Source organism: Phyllopteryx taeniolatus, chromosome 17 (genome assembly GCF_024500385.1).
Source record: "Phyllopteryx taeniolatus isolate TA_2022b chromosome 17, UOR_Ptae_1.2, whole genome shotgun sequence".
In the NCBI taxonomy this organism is placed as follows: domain Eukaryota; kingdom Metazoa; phylum Chordata; class Actinopteri; order Syngnathiformes; family Syngnathidae; genus Phyllopteryx; species Phyllopteryx taeniolatus.
The window spans coordinates 5,197,819-5,225,313 of record NC_084518.1 but is presented as its reverse complement, the minus strand read 5'-3'; the positions used below and the strand labels follow the sequence as shown (position 1 = coordinate 5,225,313).

Sequence of the window (27,495 nt, the reverse complement as noted above, 5' to 3'; positions counted from 1 at the left end):
ATTTTCTTTTATTTTCACAAAATCTGCACAATTTCCAAATAATCATTTTTATTAATGAATATGCAGCTTAAAGTGACATAGGTGAAAATACAATCCCTTATTATTATACTGACAAAAATCCTTCCTCAATATTTGACTCATTTATCAGTTTCATAATAAGGCAGCCACGTGAAAGATTTCACTACTCAACATCTTGAAAACATTGTGGTATGGCAGAAACGATGCAGTAACTGCCACTGATAGTTTAGCGACTGTCAAAACTGTGCAAATGCTTGTCCTCGATATTTTCTGTAAAGTATTTCTAAACGATCTATTACAAGCGCAATGGACGAAAACAAAATCTCACACACTAAAAAGCATTTCACAATGGCAAAATATTTGAAATAAGTCCTATATACATCAGTGTATAATACACATATACATAGTCCATTTCTTAAAACATAGAAGATTATGAAAAAGACTTACAGTATAATACATTCAGCCTTAAATATGCGGTTTTTTTTTGTTTGTTTGTCTTGTTTTTGGCCTATTAAATAACATAATTTTGCTTGCATACATGCATACTGTCAATTTGAAAAAATTATTTCCAAGAGGTGTGCAATATACTGTATGTGTATTTGGTATTTGGTTGTATTTGGACTTTTCATTCAATATAAGCCATGAACAGTAATAGAAAAACACTTCCAGAAAAAAAAAATATATATATATATATCTACAATACAGTAGTCATCTAACATCCCATTTGTTCCGTGTGAAATGACGGTCTCATGTCTCCGTGAGAGTATCTTGCGTTGCCGTTCTCGGGATACAGTGACAGCTCCTCTGTACTGCTCAGCCCATTGTTGAGTTCTGGAAAACAGACACACATTATTGTTGATGATGCTTGAGATCATGGCAACCATGTCAACTATGAAATTACTAAATTTGTTTCCCTCTCAGAGTGATGTCTAAATTATATACAGAATGGAAACAGTGCTTGACAAATTTATTAGACCACCTGTCATGAAAACGATATCATGAAGCATCATGAATTTCTTGCGGATGCTTTCAATTTCAGTGATTTCGCTCATGTTTTACTATTTTTTTTTACAGAAATTGGCAATTTCCAACAGATTTCACGTTTTTAAAACCAAATTTCAGCCGGCACACTGACATTCTCTGAGAAGTCAGAAATTAATTAAGCACTGAAACTATTTTGGGGGGTTTTCAGGAACGCATGAAAAATACTGTAATTTGACATCTTAATCAAGAAATAGAACTTTTTTTTTTTCACATGAAAATTCATTGATAAAGATATTATTTTTCAACCAAAACTATAATTTTGGCTATAATTCTTTTTTTTTTTACGGAGCCACTAAAGGGACATGGAAAAAAATAGAAGAAAGTTGTTTCTCATTGTAACGAGAAACACGTTTCTTCCCCCCCCCCCCATGTCCCTTTAGGGGGTCCGTAGTTTTCAAATAAATGACTGTAAATTATTCTATGAGGTTGAGTCAGGAAACAGACGCTATTCGAGAAAATTCTGCACATAACCTGTAAAAAAAAATCTCAATCTTTATTTCCAGGTGTGAATGTGGTCAAAGTTGCACCTGACACAATGAGCTTCTCCTTCATGATGTTGACATCCCGATTAGATCGATGCGGCACAGCACTCAGCATGATCTGTTCAGGGTTACAGTTCTGCATCCCACTCATCCTCCACCTGTTCCATGTTTAAATAACACATAATTCAAGCACATCGCGGCAGTTCACCGAGCTGTGACATTCAAGCAAGTCACATGGAAATTGTGTAAGCCTGCTTTTAAATGTGCTGATGCACGCAGAATTCGTATCTATATTAAAGTACGGTAGATGCATAAGCAGGAGGTAAAACTGTTTAGCGAAAGACAGAAAGGAAACAACCTTGGGGTTCCAGGCAGAAAAAGCACAAGGAGGACAAACGAGGAGAAAGAAACAAAGGCTAAGGCAGCTGCAGCGGTTACCTGATCATATGATAGCTGACAGATGCCAGGGGGGCAGCGGAGGAAGGTTGCATGCAGATCAGACAGAGCACCAGACAAAATAAGGACATCAGAGGAGAAAGACAGACAGAGAGAGGACAAGGGGAAGAAGAGGTTAGAGCGCAGAGGTGAAACATAAAAACGGTGAGAGGATAAAAGAGGGGGAAAGTGAAGAAAGAAAAACAGCAGAGTGAACTAACAGTCAGTTTTGAAGCAGATAGTGTCTTCTCAAGTTCTTATCTTTTTCAATGAAATACGCTCAGTGGAGTCAGTTAGAAACAATATAGGAAGATACGGTTAGACTGAAAAAAAATGAAGATCAAGTCAGACATTCCTTCCAAAATCAAGGTTATTTGTGGATTGATTGATTCATTGATTGAAGTTTGGGAAATGCATTCCAGAAAACAAGAAGTGAAAAAAAAAAAAAATCGACACTATCAATTAAACATCATGTACTGCAAGCCCAAAAAGGAGCATGACGAGGTTAAACTTATTTAGATCCTACCCCTTCACCATTACCTAAAATAAATTAATAACCAAGAATTGCAGTCAGTCCAAAATACATACAAACATCCATACCCAAAATAAATACACACATATATCACATAAACATTTTTACATACATGTGAAATTTATACTTACACCCCCCCCCCCCCCCACATACCCAATTGTTTTCCCCTATTTACATAATTGTACATATAGAAACTGTACATCTATCCTCCCTATTAATAATGCATTTCCGCTAAGAGGATTTAACTTTGCAGAATAAAATATTCACTCTATGCTGATTAAGGTCCAATTAAATTCAAATTTAAAAAAATACTTGGATTGTACAACATCATCATCATGCCTTTTGTGTTTGTTTATTAATATTGAATTTTGTCATGTGTGTTACTGATCTTGAAGGAAGAATAGACAAAACTCGAGTTCAGCATATTCAACTGGCAGCCCGCGGGCCACATTCAGCCCGCAAAAGCTCTTCATCTGGCCAGCCAAACATCACCCAAATCTTCTTCTTTTCCTTTCGGCTTGTCCCGTTAGGGGTCATCCTTTTCCATGTAAACCTATCTCCTGCATTCTCCTCTCTACCACCAACTGCCCTCATGTCTTCCCTCACTACATCTATCAACCTTCTCTTTGGTCCTCCTCTAGCTTTCTTTCCTGGCAGCTCCATCCTCTTGCACTTCCTTACCACACTCACCACTTTTGACTCCCATGTATTTAAAGTCCTCCACTCTCGCTATCTCTGATCCCTGTAGCCTCACTCTTCCCCCTCCACCCCTCTCATTCATGCACATATATTCTGTTTTACTATGGCTAATCTTCATTCCTCTCCTTTCCAGTACATGCCTCCACCTTTCTAACTGTTCCTCCATCTGCTTCCTGCTTTTACTGCAGATCACAATGTCATCTCCATACATCATGGTCCACGGGGACCATGATGATGGGATCTATCCATCACCACTGCAAACAGGAAGGGGCTCAGGGTTGATTTGTGTTCCTCATTTTAAGTGCCTTTCTACCCCCCCCCTTAATAATCATTGCTACTTACCAGTCCACCACACTTGCCTCTTCTACTCTTCCTTCACTGTCATTTTCCTCATTCATCAACTCCTCAAAGTATTCTTTCCATCTATCCAGCACAACACATTTCCATCTCCATCCTTAATCACCCTAACCGGCTGCACATCTTTCCCAACTCTATCCTTGTGTCTGGCCAACCTGTATAGATTTTTTTCTCTCCTTCTTTAGTGTCCAACCTGGCATACATGTCATCATATGCCTCTTGTTTGGCTTTTGCCACCTCTACCTTTGCCCCACGTCGCATCTCCATGTATTCCTTCCTCCTCTCCTCAGTCCTCTCAGTGTCCCACTTCTTCTTAGTTAACCTCTTTCCTTGTATGAGTTATTGTACTTTGAGGTTGCACCACCAAGTCTCCTCCCTTTTCCTACCAGAAGATACACCAACTACTCTCCTGTCTGTCTCTCTGATAACCTTTGCTGTAGTGGTGCAGGCTTCTGAAAGCTCCTCCTGTCCACCGAGACCCTGTCTCACCTCTTCACAAAAAGCCCCACAACACTTGCTGCTCTTATGAAACCTACTTGCACTTTATATTTACTTGAAATGCTGCTGTGATGCAACTCATTTTTTTTAAAAATGCACGTTTAAGTACTGCTGTGAAACTAAAACAGCTTTGTTTAAATCGCCTAGTTCAATATCTAAGGGTGTGCTACAATGTATAAAAGTAGTGTAAAATAAAAGCTTTCAAAATGTGTCAAGTGAGTATAATGGGACAGCATTTGTCCGCCCTTGGGCCCTTACAATTTAAAAAAAATGTGGCCCTCTTCATTACGTAGTTGAATAGCTTTGCTCTAGTCTCTCAAAATGTACAGAAAAACTATTCCAATACTCTCATAAGTACACAGAAAATAATAATAGCATTATGCAGATTATGGTCATTTAGCATTGCTATAACAATAACATTACACAGTGCTGTATTTAAGCAATGGAGATGATTTTATTTACATCCGTGATTTTTGGCACTATCTCTACTTACTTCTGAAAACTGAAGATTCCTATGACTACAGCAAGTGAGACGAGATCTGAGGCGATCCAGATGAAGCTATAAGCATTCTGACTCTGAAAGAGAAGCAAAACAAAAAGCGGTTAACAGAAAACACCACTGGAGGGAGACGTCAACAAGCGGCTCTCGCGCACAAGCTGTCACCAGCTCCTATGAGTGCCGTTGTGTCAAGCTGCCACACTCCGCAGCTCTGCTGTCCCTCAGCACCATGCTGAGCTCAAGTCAGCTGCTGCGCTCCCACATATTTTCTCTACGTCCTTACTCCGACATGTTGCTGGGCCCTTGTCAGTCTCTGTCCTCTCCTGCTGTCTTCTCGCCTCAGTGTGTGACCTTGCTTTTGTATCAGTTTGTTTTGCATGTGGTGTCAGATCAGAGAAAGGCAGCGATGAGAGTTGTTTACCATGAGCCAGATGGGGTAAGGCACCTTTCGGAGGACCTGGGCGGCATCAGAGGACACGGAAGGCACCCCACTACACCACAGAACTGAGTAGAGCCACGGCTCATTCACTGGGTAGACTGTCACGCTCACATTGTTGGCCAGATACTCCCTGGGGGAAGGAAAATACATGTCTGCGAACACTGCAAAACATATTGCTTGATTTTTGACTATCATGTCAAGTGACTGGAAGACGGTCCTTAAAAACCCATCCATGAATTCATCCATTTTTCATGAATTAATGTACATGGGGTCCTCAGTTTACAATGGTAGCAGCACATGACGTTTCAAGGTTTTGAAATACAGTGGGTACGGAAAGTATTCAGACCCCCTTAAATTTTCACTCTTTTGTTTTATATATTGCAGCCATTTGCTAAAATCATTTAAGTTCATTCTTTCCTCATTAATGTACACACAGCACTCCATATTGAAAAAAAGGGAATTGTCGAAATTTTTGCAGATTTATTAAAAAAGGAAAACTGAAATATCACACAGCCATAAGTATTCTTCAGACCCTTTGCTGAGTATGTGGCACAAGCACCCTTTTGAGCTAATACAGCCATGAGTCTTTTTGGGAATGATGATGCAAGTTTTTCACACCTGGATTTGGGGATCCTCTGCCATTCCTCCTTGCAGATCCTTTCCAGTTCTGTCAGGTTGGATGGTGAACGTTGGTGGGCAGCCATTTTCAGGTCTTTCCAGAGATGCTCAATTGGGTTTAAGTCAGGGCTCTGGCTGGGCCATTCAAAAACCGTCACAGAGTTGTTCTGAAGCCACACCTTTGGTATTTTAGCTGCGTGCTTAGGGTCGTTGTCTTGTTTGAAGGTGAACCTTGGGCCCAGTCTGAGGTCCTGAGCACTCTGGAGAACGTTTTCATCCAGGATATTTGGCCGCATTCATCTTTCCTTTGATTGCAACCAGTCGTTGCACTGGGCTTTCATGTGTCTTGCACTGAGGAGAGGCTTCCGTAGGGTCAGTCTGCCATAAAGCCCCGACTGGTGGAGGGCTGCAGTGATGGTTGACTTTCTAGAACTTTCTCCCATCTCCCGACTGCATCTCTGGAGCTCAGCCACAGTGATCTGAGGCCAGCTCTATGAAGGGTTCTGGTCGTCCCAAACGTCTTCCATTTAAGGATTATGGAGGCCACTGTGCGCTTAGGAACCTTAAGTGCAGCAGAATTTTTCTTGTAACCTTGGCCAGATCTGTGCCTTGCCACAATTCTGTCTCTGAGCTCTTCAGGCAGTTCCTTTGAGCTCATGATTCTCATTTGCTCTGACATGCACTGTGAGCTGTCAGGTCTTATATAGACAGGGGTGTGGCTTTCCTAATCGAGTCCAATCAGTATTATCAAACACAGCTGGACTCCAATGAAGGTGGAGAACCATCTCATGGATGATCAGAAGAAATGGACAGCACCCGAGTTAAATATATGAGTGTCACGGAAAAGGGTCTGAATACTTATGGCTGTGGGATATTTCAGTTTTTCTTTTTTAATAAATCAGCAAAAATTTCAAGGATTCCGTTTTTTTTCTTCTGTCAATATGGGGTGCTGTGCGTACATGAATGAGTAAAAAAATGAACTTAAATGATTTTAACAAATGGCTGCAATATAACCAATAGGGAAAATTTTAAAGGGGTTCTGAAAACATTCCGTACCCACTGTAGTTTTCGCAGAGGCTAAAGAATACCTCATGCTGCACAAGAAGACATGTCCAGTTACTGTTTTAGATTTATTACTTATTTATTTTAATTATGACTTTACTACTGCGTTAGAGAAGGTTAGTGATAGACTACAGTGTGTGACAGCTTAAAGTACAAACGTTAAACTTAGTCGTAAACTGAAGACACCCTGTATCTATCCATGCACCTATCTAAAATGCATCTATACATTGTCAAAGAATCTGTCCAGCCATGCATCTATGGATCGAAAACTTCCTTGTCCTTCTCCTGTCTTTTTTTCCTTGCAATCATGTAACCATTAAGGAATCAATGTGTCTTTCGATCCAAAAATTCATCCAATCATCCACCCAAGCCGTCCAATGCCTTCCGAAAAGCATATTCCTGCCTAATTATTACATTCATAATCATTGTCATTGTTTCTTGATTGTGTGTTACATAATATTCTAGTTTCTAGAGGTAGTGAATTTGGGGTTTACGTTTGCTGTAAGCTATAATCATCAAAATTATACGTATATGAAAACTATCATGAAATATTTCACTCTGAATGTGTGTGGTGCATCTCTATAATATGAGTTTCACTTTTTGAATTGAACTACCTAACTAAATTCAGCTTTTGTCAGTTTTTGATTTTAAGGATCTGCCGATAAAGAGTACTCAGAGTCCGCTACTTCAGTAATGCATTAAAAAAGAGTGTCCATCCAAATGTTCTCAAATTAATATACATACATATGTGCATGTAGAGTATATAGTTAGACATAGATATACACATGCAAAAATAAAAATGGAAAAAAATGGGCCATTCATACACACAAGTGCTATCTTTTTTTTAGCTCTAAATTTGATGATACAGTTCACATATTGAACTACTCGATGTGTATTGGCCCAACTCAGGCAACTTAATTATAATAAACAAAAAAATAGGTTTTTCACATAATATTGACAAATATATGAAATATAACCAAATGATATTTATGTAATGGTTAACACTAAGCAACTACCTATGGATTATTTTGTCACTTTGTAATGTTTAAAGTTTCAGAAAATGGATAAAACTGATATTTTTCACCCAATCTCAATCATCTGAACATCGCTTCACTTCACCGGTGAAGAAAGCGGGAACTTAATACAAATTGATAAGACAAGACAGCTGGAAAAGAAACAAGATACAAGAACTGAGAGAACTGATTGGGTGACACGGGGAACAGGGCCGACGAGACCAGGTGAAAACAATTACTTGACGACCAGACGAGGAAGGCACAAACAGGACACAGGAAGACACGGAAGTCGTCCAGATAACACCAAACAAAACAAAACACAATGCATAGCAAATGCAAAAAGGTCAAAAACACTGTTCATGACACTTAAGCATCCATCCATCTGTGCATCATTGATCCATTTGTCTGTCTATCTACCCGTGCATCAAACACATCCACCTTTGCACAGCCCTTGTCTTATCCACGCATCACTCCTCCTACTATGAAATCAATACATCAATCTATCCAAACACAGATGCATACAGTACATCAGTACATCATCCAATTATTCATGCAGCCATCTCTCTATCTACAATGCATTCATTCATCTCTCCATTTTCACACATCTGTCCATCCATACAACCATCTGAGTCAAGGTGACCTGCAGCCCATTCCGACTGACTATAATTCAATCTGCAGGGTTGACAAAGACAGCCCTTCAAAATCACAGCTACATTATTTGGTCATGACCCCAAAGTCCCTAAAACAACCTAACATTTTATTATCCTGCTTTTCAACTCCTTTTTGACTAAATAAACATTTCTGTCAGTGTTACTGTAGAAACACGTCTTACTGTATATCTTTGTGGCTGGCCTTGCTGTAGTGAAGGGTCAGGCTCGTAATGCCCCTCTTCCTTATCTCTGCCACTGACAATTTCTCATTTGTGGTCTGCTGAAACCCCCGAACCCTCCCCCTGTCTGTGTCGGGGGTCCATGTCACCTGGCACAAACACATGTGAGACAGAACGAGACTAATCAGATGGAGTACATTGTTATTCGGAGTGAATGCAGTGATTGCACAGAAGAAAATGTTAACATGATGGAAATTAAGTACAGTACATATATATTGTAGATTTGATAGATTAGTGTAAGAGGGACCTCCAGTCCTCACCCTCTTCTGGGAAATCCCTGCTTTCTGCACAGCCCAGATCGTGTCCGTGAACCAACTTCGGTAGCGAGGGTGGCCTGCAGGGGGCCTGCGGACATTGAGCAGTGCGGAGCTGTTGGCTCTCACTACCAGACGAAGCATTTCCAACAGACTGCAAACCGTCTGGTTGCTTATTCTGCTCCGATCCCTCCCGGTCAATGTCTCTACTGTCCAGTAGGGATTCCTCTGGGAACAAAAGAAAGCAACAGATGCTGAGATGCTTTAGCCCCTCATGCTCATATGATGCTACCTGAGCAGGATGAAGGTGATCAGGGGCCTCCAGGCTCCATTGTCCGTGGGGCCCTGTAAAAGTGCCCCATAACTGTAATGATTTCATTAACTTGCCCTCTATCCTATATTTTTTTCGTACCCATGGCACCCAATCATCGAATGATAGCTTTATTGAAGATATATTCACACTAGTTCAATTGTTTCATATTGTGTGGTGGTCATTCCTCTGTCCACATCTTCAGAGGCGGCAGAACCGGGGGGGGGGGGGGGCGTTAGCTTTTTTTAAATCACATTTTCACACCTCTTATTTACTGTATTGCACTGAGTGTTTCCTATCTGAGCATGGTTAGTATGTTGCCTATCAGTAGAAGGCAACATATTTTCTGCTCATGAGTTTTCATGACCTGGTTGAAGTCAATGATATAGAATTGTTCTTCTCAATAGTTATGTACAATATAATGAAACCCATCCATTTTTGTTGGTGCTATATTTAGTTGTACCTGCTACATTTTGCTAATGGATTAAAGCATTCCTATCTTTGAAATCAATGATGTGTATTTAATTTTTGAGCATTGTTACCTTCTTTGTTGGAAGTGTCCCCTAAGCAATGTGCCCCCGTCACTCCATCAATTCTTCCGCCGCCTCAGTGAGTCTTGTTGCTTCACTCATCTGTGTTTCAGCAGACACTGCATTACTGCATTTTTCATAGTTTTGTGGCTTATTTTGAGCCGCATTATTTCTGTTATGCAAGGTGGTTATCAATAACCACTCGCAGGGAGAATGATATGGCTTTATTAGCTCAAAAGGGTGCTTCTACTAAATACTGAGCAAAGGGTCTGAATACTTATGTGTGATATTTCAGTTTTTCTTTTTTAATAAAACTGCAAAGATGTCAACAATTCTGTTCTTTTGTCTGTCAATATGGAGTGCTGTGTGTACATCAATGTGGAAAAGCATGAACTTAAATGATTTTATCAAATGGCTGCAAAAAAAAAAAAAAAAGTGAAAAATTGAAAGGGGTCTGAATACTTTCCGTACTCACTGATGGTGTACTGATACACTCGCCTGTCTTTGGTGCTGGTAGCGTGGGTTCAGTTCCCACTCAGTGATAGTGTGAATGGTTGTCTATGTCTATATGTGCCCTGTGACTGACTGGTTCGGAGTGTAGTCTGCCTTTCACCCGAAGTCAGCTGAGATGGGCTCCAGCGCCCTGCGACCCTACCCAGGATGAGCAGTATTGGGAATGGATGGATGGATGATTTTTTACGTCTTTATTTTGTGCTTGTGCACACACACGTGTATAAGCAACCATACTGCGAGCTTGACTAATATATAAACTGACAGTATTTCGAGTCAGTCTGATTGTATCACTTATGCAACATGGCTGTTATTAATAATTGGCGTGAGGAATGATCACATTGATTAAACAGCACAATAATGTTGCGTGTGCTTGAGTACTACGCAATCTGACCTCTTCCAGTTAAATACAGTATACCCTGTTTGGGCACACACTATAGACAATCGAACTGGGTTTTTGCGGTGAAGCATGCCTAAGTCCAGTGCACGTGATCGAGTCTCGGTGTGCTTTTATTTCGGGGCTCTGCAATATATGTGAGAGCAGAGGTCTCATGCATGGTAGGTTAATGGAAGACTAAAATTGCCCAAAGGTGTGAATGAGAGTGCAAATGGTTGTTTGCTTATATGTGCCCTGAGATTGCCTGGCGACCAGATCAGGGTCTACCCTGCCTCTCGCCCCAAGTCAGCAGATATAGGCGCCAGCACACCTGCAACCCTAGTGAGGACAAGTGGTTCAGAAAATTGATGGACATCTGAGACATGTCTGAGACCATTTAACATCAAAAAATACATTAATTCAAACTCTTTCAAATTCAGTGAACTCTCAACGTGGAATGAGTAATTTGAAACTGAATACCGTAATTTTTCGTGTATAATGCGCACCCCCAAAGTTGACCTCAAAATTCTGGAAAACCCTTCTGCCTATGTATAATGCATTCTTACAATGCATGATTTTGCTTCTACCCATATGATCAAACCACGAAGTATTATCTGTATTTTGTTCGGTTTTTTTCAAAGAATTATTCTGAAGTTAAGCACTTTATTTAAACACGTAATCCTTTTTTTTTTTAAATTTACTTGCTCTTATTTTGAAATTCACAGCTGTACTTTTATTTTCTAGATTAGAAAACACACAGTTGTGTTCATATGTTTGATTACCCAGGCAGAATTTGTAAGCTGGGCACAATTCTTTAAAGAAAACATAAAGGACCAGGTGAAACACATTTAATTTTATTTTAATTGGAGTCAAATAAAACGGTCAAGCATTTCAGAAAAGCATTATCATTAAACAAATCATAGTCATGAAGAAATTAACGATGGTTGTTCAGCCATCAGTGATATTTAAAAGAAAAACTATTTCACAAATTCTGCCAGGGTATGTAAACTTGTGAGCACAACTGTGCATATATGCAGTCACACGTACCCCTGTCGGCGGCACGGTGGTAGACTGTTTAGAGCGTCAGCCTCACAGTTCTGAGGACCGGGGTTCTGTGTGTGTGTGGAGTTTGCATGTTCTCCCCGTGCCTGCGTGGATTTTCTCCAGGCCCTCCGGTTTCCTCCCACATCCCAAAAACATGCATGAATTGGAGATTCTAAATTGCCCGTAGGTGTGAATGTGAGTGTGAATGGTTGTTTGTTTGTATGTGCCCTGCGATTGGCTGGCAACAAGTTCAGGGTGTACCCTGCCTCCTGCCCGATGATAGCTGGGATAGGCTCCAGCACGCCCGTGACCCTAGTGAGGAGAAGCGGCTCAGAAAATGGATGGATGGCCGTACCCCTGTCATATTGGAATGAAAGTGTAGGCTACACTTTTTTTTTATAACCACTCGGTGTCGGTGGCATTTTGGAACAGCTTTTTCATAACCACTAGATGGCGGCATAAATGTACCTATGTATAATGCTCACTATTGACTTTTGACATTTTTTTTTTTGGGGGGGGGGGAGGATTCCGCATTATACACGAGAAATTACAGTACACCTTTTAATACCCAATATTGAGCCGGCTTTCTGGGCTTGTATGAGGAGTCCGAAATTAAGTCGTACAGTAATTAACTTTACTTTCATATTATGTTCAAGTAATAATATTGTGATACTGCACACACAAAAATGAACAGCGATGTATAATGATTTTAGTAATACAGTAAAATAATCTCTTTTAGACTGGAAGTCATTATTTTTAAAGCAAATTCATAGTTTACTGCACTACTTGACCAGCATTTTGCAACTTAGCTAAAGGATTACCTGTTACAGATATACATATGTTATTAATTATCAGAATGGATTAGTGTAACATGGGTTTCTTTACCTCCAGAAACCAGCGACCTGCGTTGAGCGAACGTAACTCTGTCCAGTTGAAGAAAGCGGCATTGTCATGCTGTCTGTCAGGAAAAACCGTGCTAACATCTGTGGTTCGTCTCAAGGTTCGATCTCGCATGAGGAATGGAACCCCGTCCACACTAGAGATAGAAACGGAAACATATAGTTTATCTGTCAGATCTAAGGTACTGCTCATATGGAACTGGATTCATTAATTATGAACAAGCCTTGATGAAAATGTCAGAAATGGGTGGTTAATAACCTTAGAGTGACATCAGCCTCCAGGGAGCTGGCTCCATGGTGTAGGGCTCTGTTGAAGGACACCATGGTGTTTTCTGGGGCCAGCTGTAACAGAGGGAGCGTGAAATTAATGTCATTCACTGGCAACATTTCAATAAACAGACAACACACTGATTTCTTTAGATTTAGTTGACACTTTCAGAAAGATAAGTCCTTTTATTCTGCTAATTTAGACAGTGGCACTGGCAGGTTATTTACAGGGTTGCACTTAATCATTATTTGGATCTCACACTTCCAAGTGCATCACTGTACCTTTAGGGTTGGTGTTAGCCAAACCTCGGCATGTGGCTTAACCAATGACATGCCAGATGGTTTAAGGTAGTTGGCTACCTCCACCACTTGCTGTGATGGGTTTCTGACTGCATTTTACTGACTTCAGGTGGGAAAACCATCTGTAGTGTAACAATTGAATCCTGAAGCTCAGTTTTATTGTCATTGGCGCGCTTGTTAAGAGCAGTGTGCATTGTACAATCTGAATGATACATACTGTATACTGTAATTTTATACCATCCATCCAGCCATTTTCCGGACCACTTTTCCTCACTAGGGTCATGGGCATGCTGGAGCCTATCACAACTGACTATGGGCAAGAGGCAGGTACACACGGAACTGGTCGCCAGTTCCCAGAACTGTGAGGGAGATGTGCTAACCAGTCGCCCACCATGCCACCTTTGATACCAGAGGTAGTTAAACAAATATTAGTCCGGAGATTGACTTGGCCAGTCTACAAATATGCACTTCTTGCACCAGATAAACTCCTTTGTTGTTTTAACGCTGTTTTTCGGGTCATTATCTTGCAGATGATGAAGTCACTGAAGGAATAAATTTGGTTTCATCTATGTTTAAATTGGAAGATAAAATGTTTCTGTAGAAATCTGAGCTCATTTTTGCTGCTGCCATCATGTATTACATCAACGAAGATTAGTGAGCCTGTCACAGAAGATGCCACACGAGCCCGAGTGATGACATTACCTCCACCGTTTCATAGATGAACTTGTATGTTTGGGAACATGAGCAGATCCTTTCTTTATCCACATTTTAGCCTTTCCACCATTCTGGTAACGTTTGCCTCCTCAGTACATAAAACTTGGTACCAGAATTAAGTAATTTTTTTTGTCGCTGTTATTTTTAATGTGTGACATTTACAGTAGATCTGGCAGAGCGGAAGTCTTTGTGTGTGTAAGAGAAAGTGAGAGAGTGAGTGGAAGATTGGCAGTTTATCTGCCCCCCCATTAACAAAGAATTTGTGGAAAGAAATCTCTGATCACACCTTGTGTGTGCCCATGTGTATGATGGCTCTTTGCAGGAACAGAGTAAAAATGGTGGCTCTTAACCTCTGACTGGTTGGCCACCCCCGATATAGTGGGCTATTCAAAACTAGGTGGTGAGTTACTAGTAACTCACTAATTAACCATCAGAGACTCTTACTTCTGAGTACAATAGCTTGCCACTCGGGTGATACCCTCCAAGGTGCTTTTGTGCCAAGGAGATTTGAGAGAGCATTTGCCCAGCTCTGAGATGACACAGTACAGTGTAGACTCTAGTGCTCACAAACACACGTGTACTTCCCCATTGAGTCACTTGGACACTTTACTGGATTAGACAGTAAGGGCTGCCAATAGACCAACTCACCATAGGAGCTCCTCGTCGACCAATGACGTCTGGTCGAGGCTTGAGGCTGCGACTGTCCATTACGCAGGGGCAGGAGAATGAGAGCGGTGCCAAGTAAAGGGCCATGAGGATGATTATGTAGGTGATTAACACCATCATCTGGAAATCTAAGACAGAGAGTGAGCTTCAGCAACTGAACAAATGGATTTACTGGAGAGTTTTAGCATGTGTTGGCTGCAGGCATTGTCAATCTGTTGAATCCTACTGGAGTACAATTGTGGAGTTAACAGTGGATATGAAAGGTGAACACACACTTGTTGAAAGTTTTCTGATGTGAAAAAGAAAAAAAAAACATAATTATTTGATATAATTTAGTTTTAATAAACTAATGTGACCTTAACCCATATAACTCAAAATGTGAATTGCGTAGAATTGTTTGATGGATTATTTACAACCATCCATTATTTATACTGCTTGTCCTTATTAGGGTTGATGGCGAGCTGGAACCAGCCAATCGCAGGACAAGATTATTCACAGTAGGATGTCATTTCTGACTTCCACAATTTTGAAGAGGGGTGGTGCAGGGGCCAAGGAAGGACCCATCAAATTTTAACCTATATTTAATTGAATACACTACAAACATATTTAAGATATTTAATGTTCGAACTGATAAACTTGATTGATTTTCGCAAATAATAATTAACGTTGAATTTTATGGCTGCAACAAATTCCAAAAAAGCTGGGACAGGGTCATGTTTCCCACTGTGTTACATCACCTTTTCTTTTAACAACATTCAATAAACGTTTGGGAACTGAGGACACGAATTGTTGAAGCTTTGTAGGTAGAATTCTGTCCCATTCTTGCTCGATGTACAGCTTCAGCTGTTCAACAGTCCGGGGTCTCCGTTGTCGTATTTTACACTTCATAATGCGCCACACATTTTCAATGGGAGACAGGTCTGGATTGCAGGCAAGCCAGTATAGTACCCGTAGTCTTTTACGACGAAGCCACGCTGTTGTAAAACGTGCATAATGTTGTTTGGCATTGTCTTGCTGAAATAAGCAGGGGCGTCCATGAAAAAGACATCGCTTGGATGGCAGCATATGTTTCTCCAAAACCTGTATGTACCTTTTAGCATTAATGGTGCCTTCACAGATGTGTAAGTTACCCCTGCCATTGGTACTAACACAGCCTCATACCATCCCAGATGCTGGCTTTTCCTCTTTGGCCCAGAGGACATGACATCCACAATTTCCAAAAACAATTTGAAATGTGGACTCGTCGGACCACAGAACACTTTTCCACTTTGCATCAGTCCATCTTAGATGAGCTCGGGCCCAGACAAGACGGCGGCGTTTCTGGGTGTTGTTGAAAAATGGCTTTTGCTTTGCATAGTAGAGTTTCAAGTTGCACTTACGGGTGTAGCGCGGAACTGTATTTACTGACATTGGTTTTCTGAAGTGTCCCTGAGCCCACGTGGTGATATCCTTTACACATTGATGTCGGTTTTTGATGCAGTGCCGCCTGAGGGATCTAAGGTCACGGGCATTCAATGTTGGTTTTTGGCCTTGGCGCTTACATGCAGTGATTTCTCCAGATTCTCTGAAACTTTTGATGATATTATGGACCGTAGATGATGAAATCCCTAAATTCCTTGAAATTGTACGTTGAGGAACATTGTCCTTAAACTGTTCGAAGATTTTCTCACGCACTTGTTCACAAAGAGGTGAACCTCGCCCCATCTTTGCTTGTGAATGACTGAGCAATTCAGGGAAGCTCCTTTTCTACCCAATCATGGCACCCACCTCTTCCCAATTAGCCTGTTCACCTGTGGGATGTTCCAAACAGGTGTTTGATGAGCATTCCTCATCTTTCTCAGTCTTCTTTGCCACCTGTCCCACCTTTTTGTGGAACGTGTTGCAGCCATAAAATTCTAAGTTAATGATTATTTGCTAAAAACAATAAAGTTTATCAGTTTGAACATTAAATATCTCTGTAGTGTATTCAATTAAATATAAGTTGAACATGATTTGCAAATCATTGTATTGTGGTTTTATTTATGTTTAACACAACGTCCCAACTCCATTGGAATTGGGGTTGTACAATAGGAAGATATAAAGCTGTACAAGTACAACTAAAACTAAAGGCAGGTTCTATTGTATCGTTGTACTATTGAGGAATTGACAGCAGAGCAGTGATGGTGAAATTGAAGAGGACGCTTACTGGATCTCTCTCTGCGGACCACATAACCAGCGACCAGCCAGCTAAGAGCTGTGATTGTTGTCAGAGCGCCAATATGCAGGAATGGTGCTGTGGACTAACATTAGAACACAAATATAAAATGAGTGACAGTTATCTTCTTGTGGCCATAATAAATCATTCTGTTGACAATTAATATAAAAACTATTTATGAGTATGATAGGTGAAAATAAGTTCACAGGAAACAAAAAGATTTTTGTTGATCATTATTAGCCTCCTTGACTTGAAGTGCAAATTTGAAAACAGTGATGTACTGGTAAGCCCCCTATCCAACAAGGTGAAGGGTTAAAAATATGCTATTTGAGTTCAAGGGTTTAAGTGTGTATAATCTAACAGTGTTGTAGTTGGGGTATAAACAAACCTGCAGGGACACAAACACGACATCCCATTCATCTGCCCATATGTCATCGACAGAGACCACACCAGAGATAGTAGTAAGGAGCGTAGCCAGTACGCCGACCTGTGAAAATGAGATGTATCATGATGGCGTCGTTGGACAAACTTGCAAGAAGCAAAACTAAAGCAAAGCTGCAACTCACTGCACCTTGTGGAGCCAGTAGAGATTAAGCTGTTGTCCCAAGGATATGTGGAAACATGCCAAGATCTGATGGAGAATATGCAGTATGTACTTTTTAAAGGATCTTTTATTCAGTCTTAAACAGCACTCTTACCATCAAGACTGAAACGTAGCTGAATCCCACGGTGGTGCTTGCAAGGATGGGAATGGTCTCGTCCCTCCATTCTCCAGAGCGGTTATACACTGACCTGGAGTTGGAACAGGTTAACGGTTGATGCATCCAGATGCTGCTCATAAGACTAAAAGGGAACAATCATCACAGTGTAACTACAAATCAATCACACTCGGATCACAAACAGTAAATTGCAAAACAATTGTGAATCCGTTTCACATGTTGTTGTTCAAATGTGATAGATTAAACGTGGAAAGGCAAGACCACCGATACGGGAATGGTTTTGCAGGTGGTGGCCACAGATCCCTTTTTCCCCCTTGTCATCATGCTTTCTGAACTGATCCCTGACTAGTTTCTAACTTTTCCAGGGCCCCGCCACTGGTGGTAACCTGATGGACAACAAGTTATATTTTCAAACGACAAGAGGATCACACTGGCGGTCCAGAGAGGCACATCGTTGGAGGGCTGCACAGACAACGGGATGAAATCCTCAGACCTACTGTCAGACCATTTGCCAGCACAGTCGGCCGAGGGTTCCTTCTGGAGCATGTCAATGCCCAGCCTCATGTGGCTGGAGTATGTCAGCAGTTCCTGGATGACAAAGGAGGCCATTCGTCATCTCTGCAGTGTGTGGAGGCAACTGAGCCTTATTTCGAGTTGTCTTGAGATGTTGGATCATCCTATGATGTATTTCTTTTCCTTGGTCATACCAGCTTCCTCCCACATTCCAAATACACGCATGCTTGGTTAATTGAAGAGTAAGGCTCTCTTCAGATTCTTCAATCTCCTAACCTTTATTCCACCTTTCCTTAACCTTTTCTTTGGAATACATCATCAGGTCAAGGAGATGAAAAGGTGCCTCCTTTCGAACACAGGAAAGGACAGCCGTGTTTCAAATGAATTCGACTCCACTTTTCCTAACTGACGTCATCACGCGACGGCGAGTATTGCTGATGTGATGTCTCAAGCTTGCGGACTTTACCTGCTAAATGTTTTGCGCAGTAATAAAATAAAACGTCTAAAATGTCTTTTACCACAAGATGTCAGCACAGAGCAACCAAAAAAAATGCTACATTTAGGCTTTATTTGTGTTTACAGAATTATATCCTATTTATGAATGATATACATTTATTTTACGTTTTCGCAAAATATTTGCTGACTAATAAAATATTTTTAAATACTTCTCAGATTGTACCTATGTAAAGTGTTTCTACAATGATTAAAAATACTGTATATAGATACTAAAATTAAGTCAAACAATACATTAGGATCATTAAACACTGCAAAAGCTATTCAAACTTTCTGTTAATTTTTTTGCAGTACAATAATCTCCCTTTTTGCCACTGATTGTCACAATGGCAATTGTGTTTATATGTATATATTTATGAATACATATTAATGAAAAAAGGTCTCTAGCTTGCTTGCTTTTTTAATGTTCTTTTTCTCTCTCACATTGAAGTTTTATCCCTCATGCATGTCTCTGTATTTTATATTTTGGGTTTACAGTTGTTGTTTTTCTGTGTGGACAGTAATGTTAGTCTTACATTTCATACATACTTCTATCTCAAATTTTTATGTTTACATTTAATTATTTAATCATTATATTTGCATATTTGCCTTACTATCAATAGTCTCAACAATGTATAGGTCTCGACCTCAGATGAAAATAGTGTTGTCTTAATGCTCACCAGATGTACCATTAAAAGGTTGACTCACCAGTTGAAGTCGTCAAAATCATTTTGAGCCACCAACCAGAAGTAGGCCCAAAAAAGAAGCAGGAGAAAAGAGCTACACAAGATGATAAACCACGAACACTCCCACTGTAAAAAACAAAACAAAACAGAAGCGATAATTCACATAAATGCCATACATGAAGAGCTTTGTGCACACCCATTAAGAAAAACTCGGCAAAGCCTCGAAAAAGATTGCCAAATTCTTATTATTTGAAGATCAAAAGCGAATCATACACACTCATTAACATGTGGCTTCTTGTAATTTGGGTTGTCATGTTTTTGTTTGCAAGCAGGTCTTCTAAATCGACATGTGGGGCAAACGTATGAAGGAGAGCTTGTGCAACGCTCAAGGTCTCTCTCTCCCTCAGTAGTTAACAGGATCAGGAAATAATTCCACGTGACAGGAGACCAAGGCAATGATAGGCCACTCAACACATCGTGTTGACCATTGATCAGCTTTGGCACCTCACCATGCTTTGGATCACCATTTCCAGCAGCTTATATAAGAGGCTGGGAGATAATTAGAAGTGAGTGCAGGAAAAGAATAAAAGACAAGTTTATCAATGTTTGTGAAAGGTTTTGCCAAGGTGGTGTGCTGGTGGTGCTGTTGTGTGGCCTTGCAAACACAAAAACCTCAGGAAGACAATATAGAGTAAACAATCTTAGTTTAGCAGCTGACTCACAAGTCAGGTGACAGTGGTGGAGTCACTTACACCGGGTGATTGAAAAGTAACTCCTTGTAATTTATTTCTGAACTATAATTCTTACGAGACATGAACGTGTATTGGATGGCGTTTTATTTCAAATTGGATATGGGCGCCAGCATGAGCCAGCAGTTTCTCAGGCCGCCTGGGAACCGCATGAACTGATTTCACAAGGAACTCTTGTGGAATGCAAGATATAACTTCTCGGGTTCGCCCTTCAAGGTTTTCCAAAGTCGTTGGCTTGGTAGAATAGACTTGCTCCTTTAACTAGTTTCTTAAAATTTTTATATTTGAGAAACTTAAATTTCATTGCATCTTTAATGTAAGTTGCATGTTTAATTTCCCTTTCCGAGTTGTAGCTAATTTAAAATCCATCTGCATTACTGAAGTGTAAAGATCTGTGGTTAACATACATATAGTGTAAAAATGGGAAAATACATAAATAATGTAGAGAATGTATTTATTTTTCTAATTTTATTCATTTTTTGGCAGATGCGAGCGACTTTTAACAGAAGCAAACATGAATATAAAATCAACTGTGTCCATGACGCTGTGATCACAACATTATAATTTTAGACTTCAATCCTGTTCTTCTCTCTCATCTACTAACAACTTTACACAACATGTAGACTGTGCAACAAGAGGGAATAAAACTGGAACTCCTGTGGGCCAATGTGAAGGGATCATACCGCTCTTCTTCTCTCCCTCCACTAGGCAATCGGACCACAACTTCATACACCCTTGAGACCACCAACAGGCCATTGGTGGAACAACAGGCAGCTAACGTCAGCACTGTGACGCGGTGGAGGCGCTGCAGGAGTGGTTTTATGTTTTTAAAAGAGGTACATTTTTAACAAAAATTTATTATTATTATTATCCGCGACTCTAGTGAGGAGAAGCGGTACAGAAAATGGATGGATGGATATTATTATTATTAGCTAAATGCTGACAGCAAAAAAATTATTCATGAATTATTCTAAATAGAAACAGCTGCCTTGCCTTCAAAACATACAGTACATGCTTGTCGCTTACAATATCTCTGAAAATATTTGATTTTTAATGAAGTCTTTTAAAAGGGGGAAAATGGCACTCGGAACCTATTTATACCAGTAAACATGATTAGAATCACTTAAATAATACATTTATGAGCTGAAAAGAGAATGTACTAGGCGGTGTGGTCATTGGTGATAGAATCCTCCGTGGGCTTTTTAATCACATTAAACAGTCACTTGATTCAGTAATATGAAAATGTTCCATGTATTAGTGGAGGTTTAATTTGATATTCATGTACACAATCATTCTCTTGGATTAATGAAATGAACTTTGCTCTGAGACGCAATGGCAACTTCCCAAAGTGGCAAGAGGAGAAAGGCAGGGGCATGGAACACATCCATCCATCCAATAATTTTCTATACCGCTAATCCTCTTTAGGGTCACAGGTGAGCTTGAGCCTATCCCAGCAGACTTAGGGCGAGAGGCGGGGTACACACTGGACTGGTTGCCAGGCGACGGCATATAGAGCAACCAACCACTGACACTATCATTCACACCTTACGACAATTTACAGTCTTCGATCAAGCAAACTTGCATATTTTTGGAATGTGGCAGGAAGCCTGAGAGCAAGTTTTTGAGCGAGAGTGACCACCGCCAAGCCATACAAACACAGTATTTAGAAGCATATACAGTATGTGTTGTGGTTTACAACAATACTTAACAATACTAAATTTATCATTTTTATTGTAACTGTGGATACAATTACGAAAATTGAAGCCATTGTCGCCAAAATGCGCGCGAGCGATGTTATTTACATGGTGAATATTAATGGGAAACCCAGCTGTCTTAACTGCCAGGCAAAAAAGATGAACCAGAATAGCTTCAAAAGGGGCGTCCTGGGCATTTTCAATTATCTTGCAAAACTGATACAAGGACAAAAAATATTATTTTTAAAAAATGATGACATGGGACCTGTCTGACAAAGACTGAAAAGTTAAATCACACTTTACACAGGCTTTTTCACTGAAAGAGCGTGCCCTACAAGAGCTTTTCTTTAGCATGGTGACTAGGGCCACACAAACGGTTGGCTAATTGTTGAGCCCTGAGTCTAAAAAAGGGAACTGTGCCGCATACACAGCCCTCATGAAGTCAATTACAGCATTAATTGTATTATCACTCATGGAGACAGGATACCAAACCAGCAAATTCCACTTGTCACTTAACACGCAGATCAGTGTATGTAGCGGATGCAGAAGACACCGCTACACTACCACTACCTCACTCCAGACCCGTGTAGTCCAATGTTTGGCACTAGAGAAACGGGTCGCTTGTGTAAAGAGGAGCTAAATATGCTGCTTTCTCTCGACTGGTTGCCAGAGAATGATCACCTGTCCATGTGACAATGGAATGTCGAAAATTGCAATTGAACTCATCTTCCATTTTTAATTCATTTGAGTTCCACTGTCATGCTGCTATGACGTCACGCTTAAGTGATATATCTATTCAATGTCAGATCGAATTGTACTGTGGTGGCTGTAGCGTGACAGCCCAATACTGATTCAAAATAACAAATAACCGAGAACTATGATCTTACCCTGGAGCTGTCGTCTTGGGAGCGCTGGTAGCGTTTCCAACGGCAACCGTAAATGCCAGTGATAAAGGACACAAGCACTTGCTTCTCATAGACCTGCAAGGGTTGGTGTTTCACCATGCTCCTTCAGCCTGAACGTACCACCAGTTTCTTAGCATCCCACACGGGCCTTTGAACCCTAAAGAAGACAGATATGTTACCAAACAGTTCATCTGTTCAGTTTAAGTTTTGTAAGCATTGTAGTAGTTAGTAACAATTTGACAAATACTGTCACTTTTTAAAGGTTTGAAAGTCACATTTTGAAGCGGGATTTCCATCTTTGTGCATTGAAACAGTTTACATGGTGTTAAATTTCTCTTGAGCCTGAAAGTGATTCTGCAAAGTTTCATTTGTCTATTCTCTACATCACTTGTCCTGTTCATAGTTACGGGTATAGGCAGCCTATGCAGACTGAGCCCATTTACACCAAGCTTTTCATTCATGGCTGCAATATAACAAAGAGTGAAACATTTAAGGGGGGTTAAACTGTGCTGTACTGCTTGGTGGAAATGTGGTTGTTGTGGTAGTCTTGTGATTGACTAGTAGTCTAGGGCAGACCCCTCCTCTCTCGAAAGGATATTGTTGGGAGAAAATACCTTTTCTTTCTCGGGTTCAGAATGAGTTGATGTTGTTGTTGTTTTTTTTAATTACATGTTTGTATTCATTTAGAGTCCATATGCAGTAGAAACTAGATGACCTTGTGACCCCATGCTAAGAAAAGTTTGTTTATACAAAACAAGGCAGTTATGATGACAACACTAGACTTTGTTTGGGGTAAAAACTTTTGCGTGGGGAAGTCAAAATACTATTTAAAGGTGGGTGGGTCACGTCTGGTAAAATCGCATGAAAAGCAAACAAAATGAAGGAATAATAATGGGGTAAGAAATTTAATTTAATTTAATGCTGAGGGAGAGTGAGAAAACTACTACCGATCTTCACGGGATTAGCTCATAAAGAGGCCATCCATAAATAAATAGACTAATCTTAAAACATCATGTTTTAAAAGTCATCCCAGAGGGGAAATTAATTTTTTTACTGCACAGTATATGCATTTTTGTATACATCTGATTCACACAAAACCAGTGGTCAGGAATCAGGCAGGCTAAAGCTGCTTTAAAGCAACATACCTAAATTATTATTATACATTAGATGATGCAGCGAGTCAATCTTGATTGCTTGCACTTATAAAAAGAAAAAAAAAACTTTTCTTTTCAGTCCCACAATAACAGAAGCAATTACCAGCAATTAATTATTTGAACTAAAAAGCACAACCAACTCAAAAGAAATACTCCTTGGTCAACTGTCTCGACCAAAATAAAATTGTACTACTGGTATTGGTAATTGGTACTCGGTATCGGTGAGTACTCAAGAGTGAAAATTCATACTGGTATCGAGAGTGAATACTCATACGTACTGGTATCGGTCTAGAAAAAGTGGTATCGAACACTCCTACTGTGAACCGATATAAATGTATGATTACCTAATATTATTACATATACACAACAAATTGATGGATAACTAGCTTTGAAATCAGAATCCAGTAAAAAAAAAAAATAAATGTTGAACTATATTATTCAGCATCAGTTCAAGATTACTTAAAGTGAAGAAAATCTGCGATTTTGGTATTTTAGCAAGATACATGAAGTCGACGGTGAAGTCGAATGTGAGTGCGAATGGTTGTTTGTTTATACTGTATGTGCCCTGCGATAGGCTGGCGACCAGTTCACCATGTACTCCGATTTATGAATGTGTTTCTGTGCAGGCTATAATTGCTGATTTGATTCTGTACTAAAAGGAGCACTGCATGATTTCCTGTAATTTGCATACATCGTATATCATTCATAGAGCCTCATCAGCTTTTCCAAAGTGCTAATGACGCTGTTACTATTTGCAACCACATGAGCAGGAATCTTGCAGGAGCTGGAATAATGAAGTCAATGAATAATACTGAAATACAATAATCCACTAAGACTCAAAAAAATTTACTATATCTGTCTGGTCTTTTATCTCTGTCATCATCACTTCTTTTCACTCTTTAATCATTCACGCGATCATGAAAATTCTATATAATTGCATTAATAATATCCTAAATCTTTAAACCGATATAGTCTCCAATAGTGGAATATGCTGGTAAAAGAGGTTAAATGCATTGGTTTGTCACGGTAATTCCAATTTTCCCTCACATCTATCTGGTCTGATTCTTCAATAAGTGTAATGATGTGCTGTTCTGCTAGTTGTGAGGCATCCATCGATTCATTGATTTGATACTGTGAGGAAGGCTTGGTTAGACTGAGATTTAAAAAAAAAATAGAGACTAATTCTAGATTCTTCTATAATTCGAATAATAAAGACAGCTGTATTTACATTTTGATGATTATTTTTATGCATGCGTGATGATGTCATAATTATTCAAATATGTCTTTTGAATGATGATGTCATTTCTTTGGAAGCTTCTGATGGTTTATTAACAACATTTGAGTTAATTAGAGACACACCTGTGGATATATTTGAACTAGGCACAACTGAAACACACTCCTTCTTTATGTAACATCACGGGAAAGTCACAAGAAATCAGCCAAGATATCAGGAAGAGAATTGTGGGCTTGCACGAGTCTGCTTCATCCTTGGGTGCAATTTCCAGATGCCTGAAGTTGCCAAATTCATCTGTTCAAGCAATTATATGTAGTATAAACAAAATGGGAATGTTAAACCATCATGTGGCTCAGGAAGGAGACGGGTTCTATGTCCCAGATATGAACATGCTTGCGTCTGGAATGTGCATATCAACCCAAGAACAAAAGCAAAAGACCTTGTGTAGATGCTGGTTGAAGCTGGTAAGCATACCAATATCCACAGTGGACCAAGATGTACCGACATGGGCTAAAAGGCCATTACTCCAAAAGAAATGGAAACAAAAAACAAAAAAACCTGATTACAGTTTGCAAATGCACACAGGGGCAAATACCTTCAATTTTGGAAACATGTCCTGTGAACTGATGAAACTAAAATTGAACTGTTTGGCCATAATGAGCATCATTACATTTGGAGGAAAAAGAGGGAAGCTTGCAAACATGAGTCAATCATCCCAATTTTGAAATACGGTGGTAGTAGCATCATGTTGTGGGATTATTTCACCACAGGAGGTACTAGTGCACTTCACAGAATAGATGGCATCATGAGGAAAGAACTTTATGTGGACATACTGGAGCAACATCTTAAGATTTCAGCCAGGAAGTTCGAGCTGGGGCGCTAATGGGTCTTCCAAATGTGCAATGTCCCAAAGCCTATTGCCAAACTGCTCACGAAGTATCTTAAGAAAAACAAAGACAATGTTTCGGAGTAGCCATTGCACAGCCCTCATCTCAACCCAATTGAAAATTTATGGGCAGATCTGAAAAGGCAGGTGCGAGCAAGGCGGCCTACAAACTTGGCTCAATTATACATGTTTGACCCAAGTCACAAAGTATCCAGCCAATTGTTCCAAATGCCAATGCAATGTACAGTATGTAAACTTCTGACTTTGAAAAAAAGTAATGAAAAATTGTCTAAAAAAATCATTCTGGCATTAAGCATTTTGGCGTTCTGGCATTTAGTAAATAGAAATAATTTTAGTGATCCTACTTGACCTAGAAAGGGAAAAGTTTCATCTAATTTCATGTCAGTGAGGAAAAAAAAGCAAATGTGACTTTATATAGTGTCTGTAAATTTCTAGTTTCAACTGTATAGAGAAACCCACTCACATCACACCAATGGACAATTTATTTTAGTTAAAATAACATTCATGTTTGTGGAACATGCAAAATTCACTCAGGACGGTCTCAGCTTCAAACTCAGGACCTCTCAGACCGCGTGACCACTGTTCTGCCCTCTGTAGGTTCATCACTCATCCATCCATTTTCTGTACTACAAAAGCGCAGCGCTGCCAACCTTTCCTGACTTAAGCATACCGGAGAGTTTATGGCCCATATAGACAAATGACAATTCATAATTCCCCCCCCCTCCTACACCCCCCAAATTGGATTCCTGTTGCCACCATCCCCTCGCCGCACAACTCTGCATGCCACTGCTTCTTTATGACTATAACAAAGGCGTGCAATATCATTAGGAGAACCTATGATACAGCTGTCACAAACAAAACAAATACAGCATTACCCATGATTTTATTATCTATTTAACCACGCATGCATTTGCCTCTTTTCTGGAGCTCAATCTAACTCACTGACAAATTCAATCATGATCACTGATCACCTCACTTTAGTTCATTTTTGTGCAATATTGCCAATGCTGTGTCGGATGCAGAAAAACCGTAAGAGAGAACAGGTTACTACAAGATCTAATCCAAGGAAATAAACTCCACTTAAATCTGATTATAATTACACCGAGCAAAACCAATGAAAACAAAGTGACTGTCACTGATATTATAGAAGATAATCCGAAGTGAGAAACAATTTCCTTACCTCAACTCAGCCTTGATTTTCTTCGGGACGACCTGAATACATCAAAATGTCACATGACGTCGTTATTTCAAAGTACATTTCAAATCGGACACGTGAGACTGACAATTGTCACACATTAGTTGACCCTGAATATAAAAGAGTTAGAACCCGGCAGAGGAAGGGAAGCATTAAGTGTTCTAATCTTGAAAGTAGCTGTTGCTCTGGAGACAGACGCAAGTGCACTTGTCATTCGTGCGTCAGCCGCTCCTCAGTGTGTGGGAGGAGCTACGGCCCACAGTGTCAAAAGAAAAGGATCATAACATTTTCCAAAAAGGCTTGCATGTTACTGTTTCACAACCTTTACTGAGCCGAGGTATATATTTGACATTAAACTGTAGTTGTCGTGAGACAAAATGTGACTGGAGCTTCGCTAAAAGTGATTCCGAAATATTATTTAAAAATATAATATTGGGCAACTCCTAAAATGTGTGTGTTTTTTGTTTTTTTTGGTGCAATTTGATTTTGAGATTCTGAACAGCCTACAATAATAATAATAAAAATCAATTCTTTTTTTGAAACTGTTTTCAAAAAGGTTTGTTTGTTTTAGTGCACCATGACACCCCTTATGTCTTTT

The 27,495-nt window shown here is 39.9% G+C and overlaps 1 protein-coding gene across 3 annotated transcripts; it reads right to left on the bottom strand.

Moving 5' to 3' along the window:
• Positions 1-31: 31 nt before the first annotated feature.
• Positions 32-27,114, bottom strand: gdpd5a (glycerophosphodiester phosphodiesterase domain containing 5a). 3 transcript variants are annotated; one of them, XM_061750704.1, is made up of 17 exons: positions 26,883-27,114; positions 22,390-22,564; positions 19,082-19,185; positions 17,348-17,492; positions 17,221-17,280; positions 17,038-17,136; positions 16,641-16,734; positions 14,438-14,583; positions 12,768-12,850; positions 12,495-12,645; positions 8,846-9,067; positions 8,529-8,674; positions 4,986-5,133; positions 4,559-4,641; positions 1,983-1,997; positions 1,590-1,702; positions 32-849 (listed from the first exon to the last, which is right to left on the bottom strand). In XM_061750704.1, the coding sequence occupies exons 2-17, from the start codon at positions 22,504-22,506 to the stop codon at positions 731-733; spliced, it is 1,845 nt and encodes a 614-aa protein (XP_061606688.1). In that variant the 5' UTR covers positions 22,507-22,564; positions 26,883-27,114; the 3' UTR covers positions 32-730. The 3 variants fall into 3 exon arrangements, with proteins under 3 accessions (XP_061606688.1, XP_061606690.1, XP_061606689.1); XM_061750706.1 differs by having other exon boundaries at positions 17,348-17,441; XM_061750705.1 differs by lacking the exon at positions 1,983-1,997.
• Between the last annotated feature and the right edge of the window lie 381 nt (positions 27,115-27,495).